The 16,720-nt window shown below is 38.6% G+C and overlaps 1 protein-coding gene across 1 annotated transcript in view; it reads left to right on the plus strand.

Annotated features, from left to right (window-relative positions):
- Window positions 1-1,084: 1,084 nt before the first annotated feature.
- Window positions 1,085-16,720, plus strand: part of ZNHIT6 (zinc finger HIT-type containing 6) — a 30,400-nt gene continuing 14,764 nt past the window's right edge. The window contains exons 1-7 of the mRNA XM_008921917.3: window positions 1,085-1,147; window positions 1,232-1,338; window positions 1,424-1,509; window positions 2,749-2,852; window positions 11,461-11,529; window positions 12,318-12,398; window positions 12,902-12,982. Coding sequence (XP_008920165.3) covers window positions 1,131-1,147; window positions 1,232-1,338; window positions 1,424-1,509; window positions 2,749-2,852; window positions 11,461-11,529; window positions 12,318-12,398; window positions 12,902-12,982 — 545 coding nt within the window. The 5' untranslated portion in view covers window positions 1,085-1,130. The remainder of the gene's footprint in view (window positions 1,148-1,231; window positions 1,339-1,423; window positions 1,510-2,748; window positions 2,853-11,460; window positions 11,530-12,317; window positions 12,399-12,901; window positions 12,983-16,720) is intronic.

Genomic DNA, 16,720 nt, shown 5'->3' on the forward strand with positions numbered 1-16,720 from the left:
ACCGCTGAGGTGCGGCCGGCACTGCAGAGATACTGCAAAAACGGGAAAAGGAGGCCTTGCTCAGAGTAATTCGCCGTTTCTGCTTTGCAGTGTGTGAAGCACTTTTTTTCCGGTTCTTATAGCACTTTGTGCTGCCGGTATACGAATCCATCAGCTCGTCAGGAGGTGATATTGCTGAGCCTGTCCTTCAGACCCCCAGTGCCAGCGGGCAGCAAACACGTGGTGGGGAGGAGAGAAATGCCTTGAGGCTGACACTTTTCTTCCACCCGTTGAAAATGGTGGCTTTGTACCATTCTAGAAAACTTTACTGACGTGCGGGAAGGGTTATTTCTCTCCCGTGCTTGTCAGAGTTAAAATAAATGAAAAGTGACGATTATTTCAGTTACTACATAAAGAACTTTTTTCTAAGAATGGTAGAAACATCACTTGCAATAGCCTAGTTAAAAAGCATAAGATCATATTTCTAGAGGATTTTTTTTTTACTGATATAGTATTTGTTAACTGTATTCATAAGGCTTACATATTATGCCTGAAAGGTTCCTTGACTTCAGGGTTTGCACTACTGAACAGAAGCCAGAAGTTTTTTGCCTGACCATGTTGTCATGGTCTTTCTGTTTCAGTGAAAAAAATGGGATGCGTTGTTCAGGCTTTAGTGTGAATCCTCGACATTTATTTTCCATTTGCCTAAAACTGGGAGTATTATAAGTCAGCACGGTACAGTGCACATTACAGGTGGTGTGAACAGAGAAAAGCACTGATACAACCAGGCCACAGAGAGTAAACTACTGAAGGCTTGCTGTGGTTCCAGCTCTGAGTTAGCATGGGTTGGTTTTTTTTTCTTCCAGGTACTGTGTTTTAATATGTATGTGTTTGGAGATATTCCCCGTAGCTTGTGTTGTTTTGTCTGCCGCCTTTTCTAATCCAGGGCATTTGTATTTTCTCTTTTTTCTTTCAAGGTGCAGATAGCTTTTCCTGAAAATGCCATGGATGGCCTAGTGCCTGGTTGTTGAGCAGGCACCTTCTTAGGCTAGTCAGGCACAAAGCTGCTGCTTTATTAAGACGTGTTTTTTGCTTCTTTCAGATGTGAAACCTGTAGCAAAGAAGAAGCTAAATACAGATGTCCACGATGCATGAAATATTCGTGCAGGTATCTGTTATCTGAATTACACTGTTTTGGGTATTTTCTCCATTATGTGCTAAACATGTTTATCTTTTCCTTTTGTCGTTTCAGTCTGTTGTGTGTAAAGAAACATAAGCTTGCACTGAGCTGTAACGGAGTCAGGGATAAAACAGCGTTTGTCTCTGTAAATGAATTTACTGACTTGAACCTTTTGAGTGGTAAGAATGCACCTTGTGCTTTTTAAAATTCTTTGATTTTACTAGGTTAGCACTACATTTTTCTTTGTTCTCTTTTTATCTTCAGATTATCGTTTCCTGGAAGATGTAGGAAGGACAGCTGATGCTGCTGCTCGACATTGTATTGTGCATAGTCCAGCAACAAAAAGACTTGTAAGTTTTTAATTAGCCACTTGGTCTTTTAGAGTTAGGATTGACTACGTTTGAATTTCCACTGAGGCAGTCCCAGTCCAGATTTCAGAGCTGATACCTCTCCTACGAAGGTGTGGCCCTGGATTTTAGAGCCAGACATCAAAAGAAGTCTCTAGGTTTATGCAATAATAGTATTGATGGCTACGTCCAGTTGCTTAGAAGAATAGATTGCTAACTATGTACGTTCTTAAAATTGATGCATGATCACTGTTACTGTTGGATAATAGATGTGTTTTAAGAAAGCCTGAATGTTTTCTTCCACCTCCACAATGTTTCTGAATTTTTAAGTACAAAATTCCAAGGTAAGCAATGGGTTTATTTATTGCCTAAAAATTATTTTATGCTTCCCTGTATGCTAAATGAAGGCACCTAGTGTTTTTCAAAGAACAAGTCTACACAACTATGACTTAAAAGCCAGCCTTCTAAGGGTGAGGGGCCTTTTGTGAAAGCTCTTTCAACAACCAACCAAGCAAACATACCCCGCAGAGAAACAAACAACAAAAAACCACAACCAAATCTGATACAAACTATTTTGACTTGTTGATATGTCACAAAAAGGCATCAGGGCCATTTTGTTTTCCAGTCTTGTGAAGACTTCTTTAAATATAGCACTGAACTCAGAGAGAACTCATGTTGATGACAACAATAAATTCAGAAGACTCCAGCTTTTCCTCAGGCTGGAGTCATACTCTGTGTGCGTGCTTGGTACCATGATGTCCTGAAAACATGGGCTGAAGATGGTAAGATAGGTAGCAGTTTTTGGGGTATGGTGGTACTGGGTATGTTTGTAGGATGATACCCATAGTGCTACCTTCAAATTAGAATTTGTGTCTGAGATGGTGCTTGTGTATCTCTTCTGCTAATGGGGTTGTAGCCCAAAAAGCAGCCACATGGTGGTATTATACCTAAGAGAGCTGCCTGTAACTTTCATGATATGTTAAAGAACTTTTACTATGAAGAGCCTATTGGTGTCTTCTTTTTTAATCATAGAAAAACTGCTCCTGAAATGTTTCAGAGAGTTTGTAGGCTTACTTTATTAACTTTTTCATTCGTTATGGGTTTTTTTAAATTCAAACTATTATATTAAATATGACCTTTTCCACAAATTTCTGATAATTCCTGTTAGTTTTTATTGTTTAAGTTTCAGGTTTTAAATATATTATTCAGAGATTTTTAAACAGTGTTTTTATTTTTTGCCAGTTACAGTGCTTGAGAAACAAAGCTCGAGGGTGTAATATTGAGCTGAAAACACTGCCTGTGGGATTTACAAAAAGAAGAGAAAATTCAACCACGTTCAATTCCATGTGAGTCTTTGGTTGGTTATAGTCAGCAATGTTTTGTTTTCTCTGAGCATATAATGATGAGAATTTGAGTTCATACCAATACACTTGCTTTTAAAATCTGTTAGACGAATATTCTTTTTTAAAAAACTATGTAGAGTTAATATTTCATGCTTCAGGTTTTCATTTTTTATGCTCTTTGAGCTCACTTTAACAGCTTACATAATTCATGCTTTATTTTGAAAAATGCCAACATTGTGTAATAGTAGGTGTGTTTTTTTCTTTTACTTAATTTTGAGTTTTGTTACTGGAAAAAGAAAATCCTTTTTCAAAGTTTTATAACAGAGGATTGATGCAGAAGGCTTGCACAAATTCTTCTCTCTGAAAAGACTGACTTCAAATCTGAAGAGGTGCTTCCAATACAATTCTGTGTTGCATAATGTGATGGGAGTTGCTGTGCTGGATGATGTGAATGTTTGGTGCAGCACAGCTTAGACAAGTGCAGACAGTCAGATATGAATTCAGGAAGAACTTTAAATTCAGGAGACTTTAAATATTCTTCCCTTTATCCACTCTGTGGGTATTTTCACAGTAAAAATAAAATAAATTGCAAAGTATTTTATTGTGACAGCAATCAGGTCTAGAGTTCAGCTCAGTGATATACTGGGGCAAATATAAATGCCTTCTGAGCTTCTCACAGGAGTGAGCTGTGCTGAATCCCCCTGATGGCTTCTTCCCTTGTTTTCTTCATGGTCTCAGTTTTGGTGGCAAGTTGTGTTTTCAGGATGTATTTTTCCCTCTGTTCTGGGAGCTGTGTGCTCTGAGGTGTCAGGCACTGCCTGGCCACCAGAGGTCTGTCTCTGACAGAGTAATAACCACCTGGAAACTTTTTAACAGACCCACCTGTATTGTTTGGGCTGTTCTGGGGCAAAAGCACAGGGCATGGGTTTTGTAGGTATATTAGTTTTCAGCAGAACATTAAGCGTAGAATAGATGTAGAAGTGTAACCTTTTTAAATTACATATTTTATTGGTTCTGCTAGAGAAAACCCAGGGTGAACCAGTGAAAAGAAAGGAAATCTGAGGTATTTTTCCTCCCTCTACCCCAAATTAATAGGTCTCTGAGGCTTTCCCATCAGAACAGACCTGGTTGTAGTCCCAAACCTTGCAGAGGTTGTCTCCCTCTGCACTGGCTTTCTTTACCTTGGCTGCATGCTCTACATTTTACAGATGCCTCTTAGTAGTCTCTTGCTGTTGTAATATCTTTGGCTTAGAGCTGAGTTTCGCTGAGTTTCACTGAGTTTCCTTAATGTTATGGATAAAACAACATAAACACCCTTACCAAGTACAGAGTGAGGAGTTGTCTTTAAGAGCAAGTGCAGGAAGCCCAGGGATGCTGTGTCCAGTAGCTAAGAGGACAGAAGAACGGAAAGAGCACAAATACGGGGAGGGCTGACATTTTTGAGATGACCCTGAGCATGATACAGTGCTGTGCTGGCAGAAATTTGCCTTCATGTACCATGTTTCTTTCCTCTAGAAAGCCTTTTTGGGTACACACTGAAGTGTAGCTTTCACTGGGAACAAACTTTGAGCAGGTTATGCTTTCATGTGTATCGTGTGCTTTTTGTTGTTTAGCACAAGCAGATTTAAAAATGGAGTAAGGAAGGTGACTTCTTGGCAAATAGGTATGGAAATATTTCACAGACTGGGAGAATGCCTTACTGGTTTTTATCAGTCATAAAGTCCTGGGGTACTTTTGTTGTTGCCTTTCTGGGGCTTTCACATCCCACCAGAAAGAACATGATAACATTCTCTGTTCTGAAGAGGATAGGAAGTAACTGTTTTTTTCCTGTAGAGGCTGTCCAAGGGTATGGAACATGCTCAGTGAATATTACACAACGGGTACATTTCCTCTCTGTTGCTGCTACTGTTGCTCACGCAACAATGGGCTGTTTGAATTCAACGATGCTGATTAGAAGTTATCCTGTGTTTTTTGGGGGTTCTTTTTTGGTTTTTTTGGTCGTTGGTTTTGTTTTTTTTAATTGGCCTGTTCTGCTAAGTTTCCTTAAATGGGTTCTGGAGGAATCAAGTTTGATCAAACCAGTGAATATCAGGCATTTCACACCTGCCCCATGTGACTTCGTGACACCCATAACCTTTTATTGAATATTACATTCAAATTGGGTAAAGCTGTGCAAATAGTCACATGTCAGTTATATGAGCTCAAGGCCTGGTGTATCCCTCTTCTGTAGATTTGAACCTCTTCTCATGCCATTTGTCAGTTGAGATTTGTAGAAAGATTGCTCCAGAGGGTGGAAGTTGGAAACTGCTCAATGTATGTGCGTGGAGAACTGAGAACAGTCTTCTCTGATGTCGTCTTCACGCTCTCCCTGCGAGCCAACTGTTGGGCTGTACAAGGCAGGAATGAGAGTAATCCGAAACTAGGAAGTACAAGATGTATTCTTGTGTCATCCCTTGCCCGTGCCAGCTCTGGAGGACAGATCAGTGTTGTTTCAATGTGTTAACCAGCCTCTTCATTTCCCGGTTTCCATTAGTTTGTTTGCTAAATTTGATGTTGTGAAAGCGTACGTGCCAATGCTGGGCAACACATGGATTAGACTAACATGTGATATTGAATACCTAGATAATGGAAGGTCATTAGAAAGTAGAGTCTGAGTCCAGCTTGTGAACTCATGGTACATCTGACTTATTATTCATAAATTATTTTTCATGTGCTGCTTCATCCTACTTTTCCTGTGGTGCCCTTATTTTCCAATAGAACTGAAAGTTCCTCACTGGATGCATTCTGCCATGGAGTTGATGGGGTGACCTGCTGTGATAGGAGGCCTTTGGGAAAGGGGTGGAGATTGTGGCCAGGCTGGGATAAGGCCTGGAGGAGCAACTGGGAAGCTCTAGCCAGCAGGTGATAGAGTGGAGGGAGCTTGCAACTCCATGGCTCCTGGTTCCCTGACAGGAGATGATGATGGCAGTAGTGAGAGACTGAAATGGAGCAGTGCAGCTCCCTCAGCTCTGCAGCTTGTGCTGCCCTGCTCCAACCCTCCCTCCTGGCTGCACTGTCATAGGCATCTACACCCAGCTTCCTACCTGCTCCGTTCACAGCATCTCCCAGACAAAATCGTTTTCATCTTTCCTCCCTGCCAAGAGGGACAAGAGGACTACAAGTCTCCTCCCTGGTGGAAGGCATGCCTGCAGCTTGAGAGCATCTGGTCAGAGGATATGTGTGGGAAAAGGAGGAAGCTTTTACATTATCTCTCTCCTTTGATTTAATTGTGAGAACAAAATATAGTGTGGAGATCAAGGATTAGCATCAGTTAAGAGAACATTAGCATTACAGAAGCTACTTGTGAGGTACACCTGAAAGCCCTAAACTCTGATCTTAACTTAGGAATAATTAAAATAAATTGTTTGAAGTGTTGACGATCTTGAGAATTTAACAAGGAGATTTCTGAGCTGGGTTTTGGCCTAATATTACACTGGTGGAGCTGTTGAACTCGAATTTAGTTGTTACTTAGTACATAGTTTTACTTGCTTTCTTGAATCCACTAAAGTTCTCGGGCAAAGGAATGCTACTCTGGGGTGGTCAGAGAGCAGGATGTTCTGGTATTTCAGTAGCTTTTCAGGACATCCCCATGTGAAGACAAGTACTGAACTGAATTCTCTACCCGGGAATTAGTTTCTTCTGTTTTTTTGCAACTGAAATGTGTCATTTTCACAGTGAATGTGGTGGTAGTTTTGTTTATTTGCATAAGTAAAGAGGACAGTAGTTTTATTCTTTAAAGATTATTACAGTTTGGGTTACTCTGCCTTGACAGTGTCCCTTTGATTTACACAGGGCTCTCAGTTCAAGCCTGGTATGTTTGATTATTGCAGCACACATGGTTAGTAATGCCCCTGCTGTTGTAAGGCCCCCTGATAGAAGACCATATGTGTTACAGAGGAAGTGCACTTCAGTGTCTTCATTGATTGTCTGGCTGTTTACTGTAACTAAGAAACATACAAACTTTCAGTAGAAACATTTCACTTTTGCTGTGTATATTTCAAATCCAGGAATTAGCTTGATGAAGTTTCAAGAAGACAGAGACATCCTCTCTTTTGTGCCACTATTAGAAGTGCAAAGTCAATTTGGCACTAGGAACGCAGAGTTTCAGGGGACCAGGGGAGATGGAATCACCACATCTCTGCATGTTCTCTTAATTTAATTTTTTAAGAGAATCTCTTCTCTTACTTGGACTGAATCTTCATTGCTTAAGAAAGTTGAGGAAGGCAATATTATCCAAAAGTATGCATACTGAACACCTAGTACTTCTATTAAACTTCAGTGTAATATGTGAGAGTACTGAGTATTGTCAGATGAAAGGATAACTGGTCCGTCATTAAACTTCTTCATGTCCCTTTAATCTCTTTTATGAGTTCAAAATGACACAGACAGCAAGTACTATGGTATTCACAGTTTGATGCAAGATGTCCTGTATACTGTTTTTAAAATATTTTAAGAATATCAGTTGCTAAATAGAAGCAAAATCACCAGTGAATCACTATTGTTGACAAGCTGGCAGTGAAGTAGTTCTGCAGAGCAAGAATTGCAGTTGGTATCTTAAGATGTGAGGAATTTGAAATTGTTGTCAATGTATGTTTTAGTTTGCATACATATGTACACACACTTAAAAAGGTTATATATGTATAAAATCTTCTACTGCATTCTAGGCAAAACTGGGAGGAAATTTTCAGAGGAAACTTAAGTAAGAAAGTTAAGCTTTATGAGATATAAATGTTTTAAGAACTGTGTAAACATTAAAACTTCTAAAAATCTGCCAAGACACTTAACAGGTATGTCCAAATCCTCTGTAGATCTGTCCTTTAATGCCCAGCAACTGTTCTGCCTATACCTGCAGTACTTTGAGCATCTTCACAGATACTGCAATAACTGTAAAAGGTGATGAGGATTTTTGCAGTTGTTCTGAGAGCCAGCTGGAGGTAACAGCCGTGTTGGATATACTGGTGCTGTCTTTGTAACATCAGAAATAAAAATCTTTCCGTTGTTACTGTGAAAAATTTTAAAATCATTTATATGTAGTTCTGTGAAAACTACAGTAGAGTATAGAAAATGAGTTTTTGGAAGTTTTAGCAGAATTGAAAGGTTGATAGTTACTTTGCTTTAGAAGAGCAGGGGTTGCGAAACAGCCTGTGCATTTCTGAACATATTTTGCAGCTACATCTCATGCAAGGGAAGAGGTACTTGGCTCCTCTTTTTCCCTCTGATCAGTTTCCATGCTTCTGAAGTAGCCAGAATACGATGTGAAGCCAAGCAATGCAGGGATGGGCTGTGATGCTGCTTTTACTGACATCAGTGATGTGCTTATGCCTCATCCAGATCTCTGGTGTTTGGTAGTTTTATAGTCAGTGTCTTGGTATCCAAAAAACCGTGGAGTGGCGTTCCATGGCAGCAGAGCAGCATGGAAGACTTCATGGAGTGAGCTGTTACTCAGCTGCAGATGACTTACTCAATTACGCATTTTCATTTAGAAAATGAACATAGTGCATGTCTGTTGTATTTGAAGGAAATACTACCCCAGTGAGCCATAATGGAAGATTAGGTCAGTGAGATCTGGAGCCAGGATATCTAACTTTAATCAGAACTTGTTGTGAAGCAGCTTTGATAGCATCTACAGTTGACATCAAGTTCTATAACTGGGCAGAGATCACTCATGGTGAAAGATGCTTCACTTCAATAACAGGCACCCAGCAGAGACTTCACTGTACAGTGAAGAGGCTGTTCTAGTTCTAAGCTTCTTTTTGTCTTGCCTACTTCTACCATGTTCTTAATCTGTCTTGCCTATTTCTGCTTGCCATTTACTTCCATTTGAAGAGAGATGAAGTCATTAACTGCAGTTTGTGTTAGCTTGCTGAAAAGAAAAACCAACGTTTTTGTTTTTCCAAAGTGAAACTTTTGACAAGGAATGAGCTTTTTCACTTCAGCTTCCCTGATTCATAGCACTTTCTGTGAACTGTTCCATAGACCAGATTGTGCCTGGAATGGGGAGGGAGGGCGGAAGTCTGAAAAGAACCCTCTTAAGCTGATTTTACAGCTGCAGTGATGAACTGAGTCTGCCTCAGTGAGCCCACAGGGAACCAGTCTTGCATGTGAAATGAGAATGTGCTTTGTGACAACCGTTCTCACTGACACATGAAGAGTGTGCCTAACAACAGGTAACAGATAGCTAGAAGTACTTTTCTGGAGCATTTCATTTTTCAAGTGCCTGTGTTAGAGACAGCCCTCTTGACCACATAAATGTTTCTGTGAGCTGTGTCACAATTTGTCTGTTTCCTCTTGGGAGAGGAAGATCTGCAGTACTCACATTGCTTTGGCTGTCTTGGTTTAAAAATTTGACAGAAAGTCCGTATCACAGTAAGGGTGGGTCACTTAAGAGTAGATAAATATGGCCTGTTTGAAAAAATTGTGGAAGATGAAAAAGTGTTAGCAAGCCTCACTAATATATATTCTTTTAATAACTAAATTAACAGAACAAAACCCTCATCTAACAGTCCTTAAAGGCATTTTAATAAATATGCCCATCATTAATGTTTCCTACAGCTAATGATGGTGACTCTGTTTCTGTGTATAAAGCTTACTAACTTTTACCTAAAGTCTGCCTGGGAAAGTGCTTTGAAATAATACCATTCCATGTTAAATGGCAGATATTAACATGTCTGAGAGGAATCACAAGCTTGTTAATCACAAGTGAGCTGAACTGGTTCCATAACCCTATTGATATTCCAGTTTGCTCTGCATGTGTGGTAGTGTTGATGCTCCCTTTAGCTGTCAAGATAAGAATTGCAAAACCTTGTTTCACTTATCTTGTAAAAACTTCCAAAATTCCACTCGCTAATTTTGAGTTATTTCAGAACCTTTTGCAGTTTGGTAGTTGAAGGCAGTATACTAACATGCAAAATGGCATAAAATTCACGGGGCCAGATACTGTGCCAGCTTCTGGATATACATGCTATGTAATTAAGAATGTTTTCTATGTTATCCTTCAGCTCTGGTTGTACAGTCCTCTTAGTTCTTTCAAATCTGATGGGCTCTTAGTTTCACCTCCTCATTTAAGGAAGACATTCTCATTATCAGCTGCAACAAACGAGCAGAGAGAAGGGAAGAAGCACAGGGCCTGATGCACAGTTCTGCTGAGGCACATGTTGCTTTGAGGACCTTGGCCTTTATTAGTTCTTTGTAGTCTTAATTATTAGCTTCTTGGAGCTAGGGTTCCTGCTTGCTCTTTTTTTGGTAACCTTCTGACTTTACTTATACTCCAGGAAGTATAGTTCAGCTGTAAAGCTCAGTTTTCTCCTAAGAATAACTAGGTAAGGGATTGATTATTTGTTTGATAAGAGCACTTCATAACAAGTGCTTGCATTTAAAAATTGATATCATACTTAATTAAACTTAGCAGCTAAGTCTACTGTTTTGCTACTGGATGCACGTACACTTGTCTCTGCAGCCAGCTAGAACCTGCTGGTTAATGTTTCATCTGCCTGATAAACAAATAACACAACATGTTGGAACAACGCTGTGTTTACTTTTAATTGTAGTACCAGAACCTTTGCATAATTGACTGTGATTATTCTGGATACAATGATTCATTGGTCTTAAATAGCGTTGAAAAAAATAGTTAAAAAAAGAGGCAGAGAGAATTACCATTAGACGTTTCTATGCTTCACGTAGATGTTTGGCCTCTGATTTCAAAATCTTTGCTGTTTGCCATGTAAAATTCTGATCCAGAGCAAAGGGCCATGAACCTTTTAGACTGTGTTTTCTCTTAGAGGATTCTTTGAGAAAGGTACTGTTATATTCGCCGTACTGAATGGGAGAATTCAGAGCAATAAGAGGAAAAATGCTTTGTCTTAGATCAATATTGATTTCTGCAGATGAGCAAAAAGGCAGGAAGAGATTTCCTGATCTAGCAAAGTATCCTCTAGGTAATACTTCCTTTCTTAAGATCTCTGGAACTATGCTTCAGTAGCTTCTGTTCTCAGGTATTAATTATGCTAGCTGGAAAGGGAAGAGTTACAAGAGCTTTACAGAGCTTTTTGTCTTTACAAAGCTTTTTATTCTGTAAAATATTTAGTCTTTCTAAATTCTCTTATACATGTTATGTCAGAATGCAACTTCCTTCCTTGGCCATGACAGACTTTCTGTTGAGGCCATCACTGCTGGGAAAAGTTGAATCCCCTGTTTTATGTTTTTTGAGGACCTGACTGCAGCTGGGACTTGTGACTGTTTTTGCTGCACAGGTTTGGCAATCTGTCCTGTGTGATATGAAATTAAAGGGCATGTGGAATATACTCCCTTTTAAAATGTGAAATACTGTTGATCAATTAATTGATGTATTTGTAAGGAACAGGACTTGAAATTCAGCAGGATCTGGGAGCATTGCATCTTTCAAAGGGCACTTCAGCTTCTCTGCATGTCCCTTTTATTCTTTGAAGCCATTCAAAATCTTAACTATGTATTTTCTCGTACATCCATATTACAGGCTACCAAGCTTTATCATAGAAAAAACAAGTAGCAGTTATCAGCTAACACTAAGAATATGCATTTCTTTTTTTTTTTTTAGGGAGAACAAGTTCTACTGGCATTTGAAGCTCGTATTTCCTCACTGTCATGCTGAGTACACTTTAAAACGGTACAGAACTTGAAAAACAGATTTTTATAAAGTTTAAATTAATCTGCTGAAGTTGAATTGCAAAACATTTTGATCAGTTGTTATCTAGTTCTGTTACGTAAGGTAAACTCAGGAATTAGTCTTAATTAAAAGGGCATTTAAATTTTTAAAAATGTTGAAAAGTTGTATAGTCCTTTCCTCTTTGAAAGCTAGCAGGCTTTCCAAATCAGTCAGAATGTTTGGTTGTTAATCCTTTTCTCTATATAAACAGCAGCTTGTGTATTCATAATAGCAATACCCATACACCTAACATACTCTATTCTCATGGAGCAGATGTTCAGCAAGATTTGCCATCCCTCCTTGCCTGCACTCTGGAGCTGACCTTCATATAGGGTGAAATGGTTGCATTGTTTGCTTTGTAGGAAAGCCCACAAGCACATTTTGAAAAGGTTGAAAAATAAACTTTTGTTGACAAATCTTTCTCCTTTTTTCCTAGCCTGAAGGGGGGTGAGAAATATGCCCTTGTCTGCTTCTAGAGCTGTAGAGGCAGCATGTTTCTATTGCAGGGTTAGAAACTAGAGATGCATCTGTATACTCCTTGTATATGCCTGTGAAATTCCAGTGCTGAAATGGAGATAAAGCTGTCGATGTCTATGCAGTACTGGTACACATTTATGATCCTCCCATAAACTACTCAATTGTGCCACTCTAGCATGCAAATATACAGGTTCCTCCAAGTGACTCATAATAGATTTTTGTGTACATGATGAACCATGTCTCACATATTTGATTTTTATCTCTGGTGAAAGGGTGCCTGATGATAAAACACTCACTGATATCCTTAAGCCGTACATTGATCCAGTGGAGTCGGATCCTGTAGTTTGTCAAAGGTGTGTATTGAATAACTTTTCTACCTATTTCATCTAATGCACTAATAAAAGAAGGGAATGGTTCTGAATAAATACCTTAAATTAGCTGCACTTTTGTCTTGCAGAGCTGAGTTCCCAGTCAACAGTACATGTGATGAAAATCACCCTAACATTCACCAACCAACAAACCCTGGGGTATAACCACCAAATTTAAACCAGGAAAAGATTAAGAAATCAGCTCCTGGCATAAAGATCAAATAAAGTAACTAATTCTGAAAAATGTAACCATAATTAACCTCAATCAAGGGGACAGTAAATCTTTTCTTTAGAGTAATTAGAAAAACATACTAGTAGTTATAACCCTCATTTATAGGAAATACTTAGTATGTGGCAAACTGTCTTCATGAAAAAAATACATTCTTCTGGCTGTTGACATACAAAATATATCCATCTCTTATGGATGATAAGAAGAAAAGTCACTGTATATCACTGTTTCTTCATCTTTACTGCATTTTTCTTTTCAGATTAAAAATCTATACAGCATCTCCTCAGTCAGATGTACAAATTTTAATGAAAATAGAAAACAGGAGCCGAAACTCTGTCAGGTAAGGTGGTTCTTCAGTTTGTGTCCTTACTGATTAAAAATAACAAAAAGAAATAACACATTTCTTAGTCTTTTCAATATTATGATTGGAGATTACATAATCTCATGGATTAAACTTCAGTGAGTAATTACTAGCTGTCTTGAAAATTATTCAGCAAAAATGCTATTTCTTTGTCCTTTACTATGTCAACATTGAAATTTCAGTGCAATTATTAAGTGTGCCTGTACCTGAACTGCTTCAGCAGCAGCCCATGCCAGTATAACAGAACATAGGTTTGTGTTAAAGTGTTAAAAAATTGTAGACATCCATTCCCTTCTGGGAGTTCCTCTGTGGATATGTTAACCTCCCCAAGAGAGTTGAAGTGATAGTTGAAGAGAGTTGTTTTTTTTAATCACTGCAGCAAAAATTGTGTATATCAGAATCCAGTCACTGCATTTGAAATTATACATTTTTCTCAAAGTTACCAGCTCATTACTCTTCATGTTACCATATTTCTGGGTGTGGGCTTTTGTCTCCAGAATTCAGACTTGTGCAGAATTGTTTTCTTTGTTTCCAGAACAGAAAATAATCCTGAACTTTAAGGAAATAATTTTTGCTGGTTTAAATACCATTTTGAACACTCCACCCTGTTGTCATTGTTACTGGAAAGGATATGTATCAGCTTAGTATCATAGCTTATTGTGGTTGACCAGTGATTCCTAGTTAGGCATCTTAAAGTACATTCTTGTCTTCAAATGTAACAAATGTAAATAATATGCTTCCCTGAAACATGATATGTTATTTCTAAGGGCAGAGTAAAGGTATATTAAAAGAATTTTAGTTGTAACTGAGCTTCCTGTTTGTGCTGTATTTTTTCCCCAATAACATTTAAAAATGTGTAATGTACTTTGAAATTCAGGCCCAAACTGTTAATGATTTTGATTGATTTTTTTTTTTGCAATCATTATTTGAAATATGGTTGTAACATTTACCATCAGAGTTGCCAGCTAGAAACCTCTTGATTTTAAGTGAATTTGAGGATACAGAACCATTGTTCTTACACACAGGGAAAAAACATGAAATGCCTTGGGCTGCTCAGTACCCTGTGTCTGAGGGTTACAGGTGTGGGAATAATGAGTTTTCATTTGTGGACACTGAAATTGTCAGGTACCAACTGTTTCAGCTGAATGTTCAGAAGTCCCTGGGGCCTGATGGATTTTGTCCTGGAGTACTGAAAGACCCATTGGATGTTATGGCAAGGCCTCTCTTGATCATGTATTAAAGGTCTTGAGAGTCTGAGGAGGTCCCTGCTGACTGGATGTCATGGTTTAGCCCAGCAGGCAGCTAAACACTGCACAGGCACTCAACACCTCACATCCCCAGTGGGATGGGGAAGAGAATCAGGGGAAAAAAAAAAAGTAAAATTCTTGTTTTGAGATAAAGACAGTTTAATAGGACAGAAAAGTAAGGGATGATAATAATGATAAAATAATTAGAATATACAAAACAGGTGATGCCCAATGCAGTTGCTCACCACCCACTGCCCAGTTCCAGCCAGTTCCCAAGTAGCAGCCCTTCTCCAGCTTTGCCTTTAGTTTATACACTGACTATGTGTTTATATGTTATGGAATGTCCCTTTCGTCCAGTTGGGATCAGCTGTCCCTGCTGTGTCTTCTCCCAGCCTCTTGTGCCCCCCAGTCTACTTGCTGGTGGGGTGGGGTGAGGAGCTGAAGAGACTTTGACAATATAAGCATTAGTCTTTCACATTTCCTTTTTTAGGAAAAAAGGAAAAGTTGGTTTTGTAATAGGAGGTAAAGTTCACCTTTTGATCTTTTGAAGTGGAGTATTGTAAGTTTTGTAGAAGGCTTGGGAAAAAAAGACAGTTTAATATTGACTATTTCTTGTGCTCATCAGTTTTGTTGTTACTTAATCATTTTCCTCTTCTGAAGTCTCTATAATACTTTATTATTTCACAGATTTGAGTGAGAATTCTTCATGAAGTCAAATTAACTTTAATATTCTTAAGTTTGAGACTCATCTGTGTTCCCAGAATCAGCTGGGTTGGTCGATAACAAAGTTGGAGTAGTTGGTATTTATCCCACTCAGAGAATGCAAAGTTTATAGTATAAGAAGAACTGTAGAAAGTTAAAATAGAAGAGTGTTTTGACTTGAGAACTGCAGTTCCTCACTTGGAAATTATGTGAATCTCTTTGTATAAGTTGGCAGAGTAGGCCCAGCTGGGGCAACACAGACAGGTCAAGGAAACAGCATATTGGAAGAAAATTCCTCCTCTGAAAGGAAAGAACAAAGTTTGTTTGAAATTATGGGATTGCTGTGTCAGCAGTAATCATCTGTCGACATAAGCTGTGTCTGTGCCAGCAGGCACTCTCAGTGCAGTTGTGCTAGTGTAGTTGTTGTGACAAAGGCTCTATGAGGGAATTCAGATTTTTACTGTAGTTGCATTACAGTTAAGTAAGGAAGAATTTATTTTGATTTCTTCTCCTTTTTGTTCCCCAACCCTGGTTAAATTAATTGGGGCACTAATGGTCCTTATTCCATAAATCTATGCTTGGAATTGCAGTGGAAGTACTTGTGACTGAACCATGACCAGCTTGCTGCTTACTGGCCTTGAGTATGGAACAAAAGCTGAGTGCTAACAGAGCTCTCGCACCTTTCTTTATCCACATTTCTTTAACAGTGAGGATCTGTTAGTTTGTGTAGCCTTGAGTGCCACTGTCAGCTCAGAGTAATTTCTCATCCTGTGTCTCGCCACTCTGCAAGATTTTAGGCTATGTGTTCCTGTACGTCAGAATGCTCTTCCATAACTCTGTGGGCAGACTGAAGGAGTGGGATTGGTGTAGGCTACTAATACATCTAAGTCTACATGAATGTTGTGTTATCCACCACTTTATGACCACCAGACAAATTTCTGCTCCACAAGCACGAGATACTAGAAAAGCTGTAAAAATACATTGTTAAATCAAATGTTGTTTTTAGGCTTAGCAGAACCTTTTCAAAAAAGTATTTTTCATAGTTACAATTGCATATTATTGAGGAAAAGCAGTGGTGTTTTGGAGAGCATCTAAGCAGGATTATTATAGGTTACAAAATGTTAGTCTTTTAGTTTTAAGATAAGTATGCTACAGAAGGATTTTAGTATTTCCTGCAATTGTTTATGAAACAGGAGTTTGTGGTTTAGTTTTGGCTGTTTTCTGTGTTTCACAGCAAATGGCCCTTTTAGTTTGAAGGTCCTTTGTAGAATGCTTTAAATTTTTTGGGTCTTTTTTCTTCAAAAATTCTAATTAACCACATAGTACAGATTTCTGCTTTCTCACAGTTTTCTGCAGAACTTGAGAAAACCACTGTTGTGCAGGTATCATGGATAGCTGCCAAAGACAGTGCTTGCTTTCCTCAAGCTACGTGTCTTTTATCATCAGTGGGGACGGTTCTTAGAAAACGTTGTGATAAGCTCTTATTTCTGTCTTCTCTAAAACCAGCTTGTAAGAATTGCTTTCAATATTAATTAGTAGCACTCCACAGTTACCTGGGGTAACCGAAAGCATAATTTCTCCTCATGTCCTCTCCTTCCTACCTGTTATCTAATGCTCTATAACTGTTAGTTACATTTGATAGTCTTCTCATTAACTACATGTACTTTATGAGGAATCTTATGAAAGAGGATTTGAAAAAACAAGCGTTATACTATTATCTTCTTCCTTTAAAACCTTGGAAAAAATCTGCATTTGAATGGGTCAGAAT

Source organism: Manacus vitellinus, unplaced genomic scaffold (assembly GCF_001715985.3).
Source record: "Manacus vitellinus isolate BGI_N305 unplaced genomic scaffold, ASM171598v3 scaffold_21_pilon, whole genome shotgun sequence".
Lineage (NCBI taxonomy): Eukaryota > Metazoa > Chordata > Aves > Passeriformes > Pipridae > Manacus > Manacus vitellinus.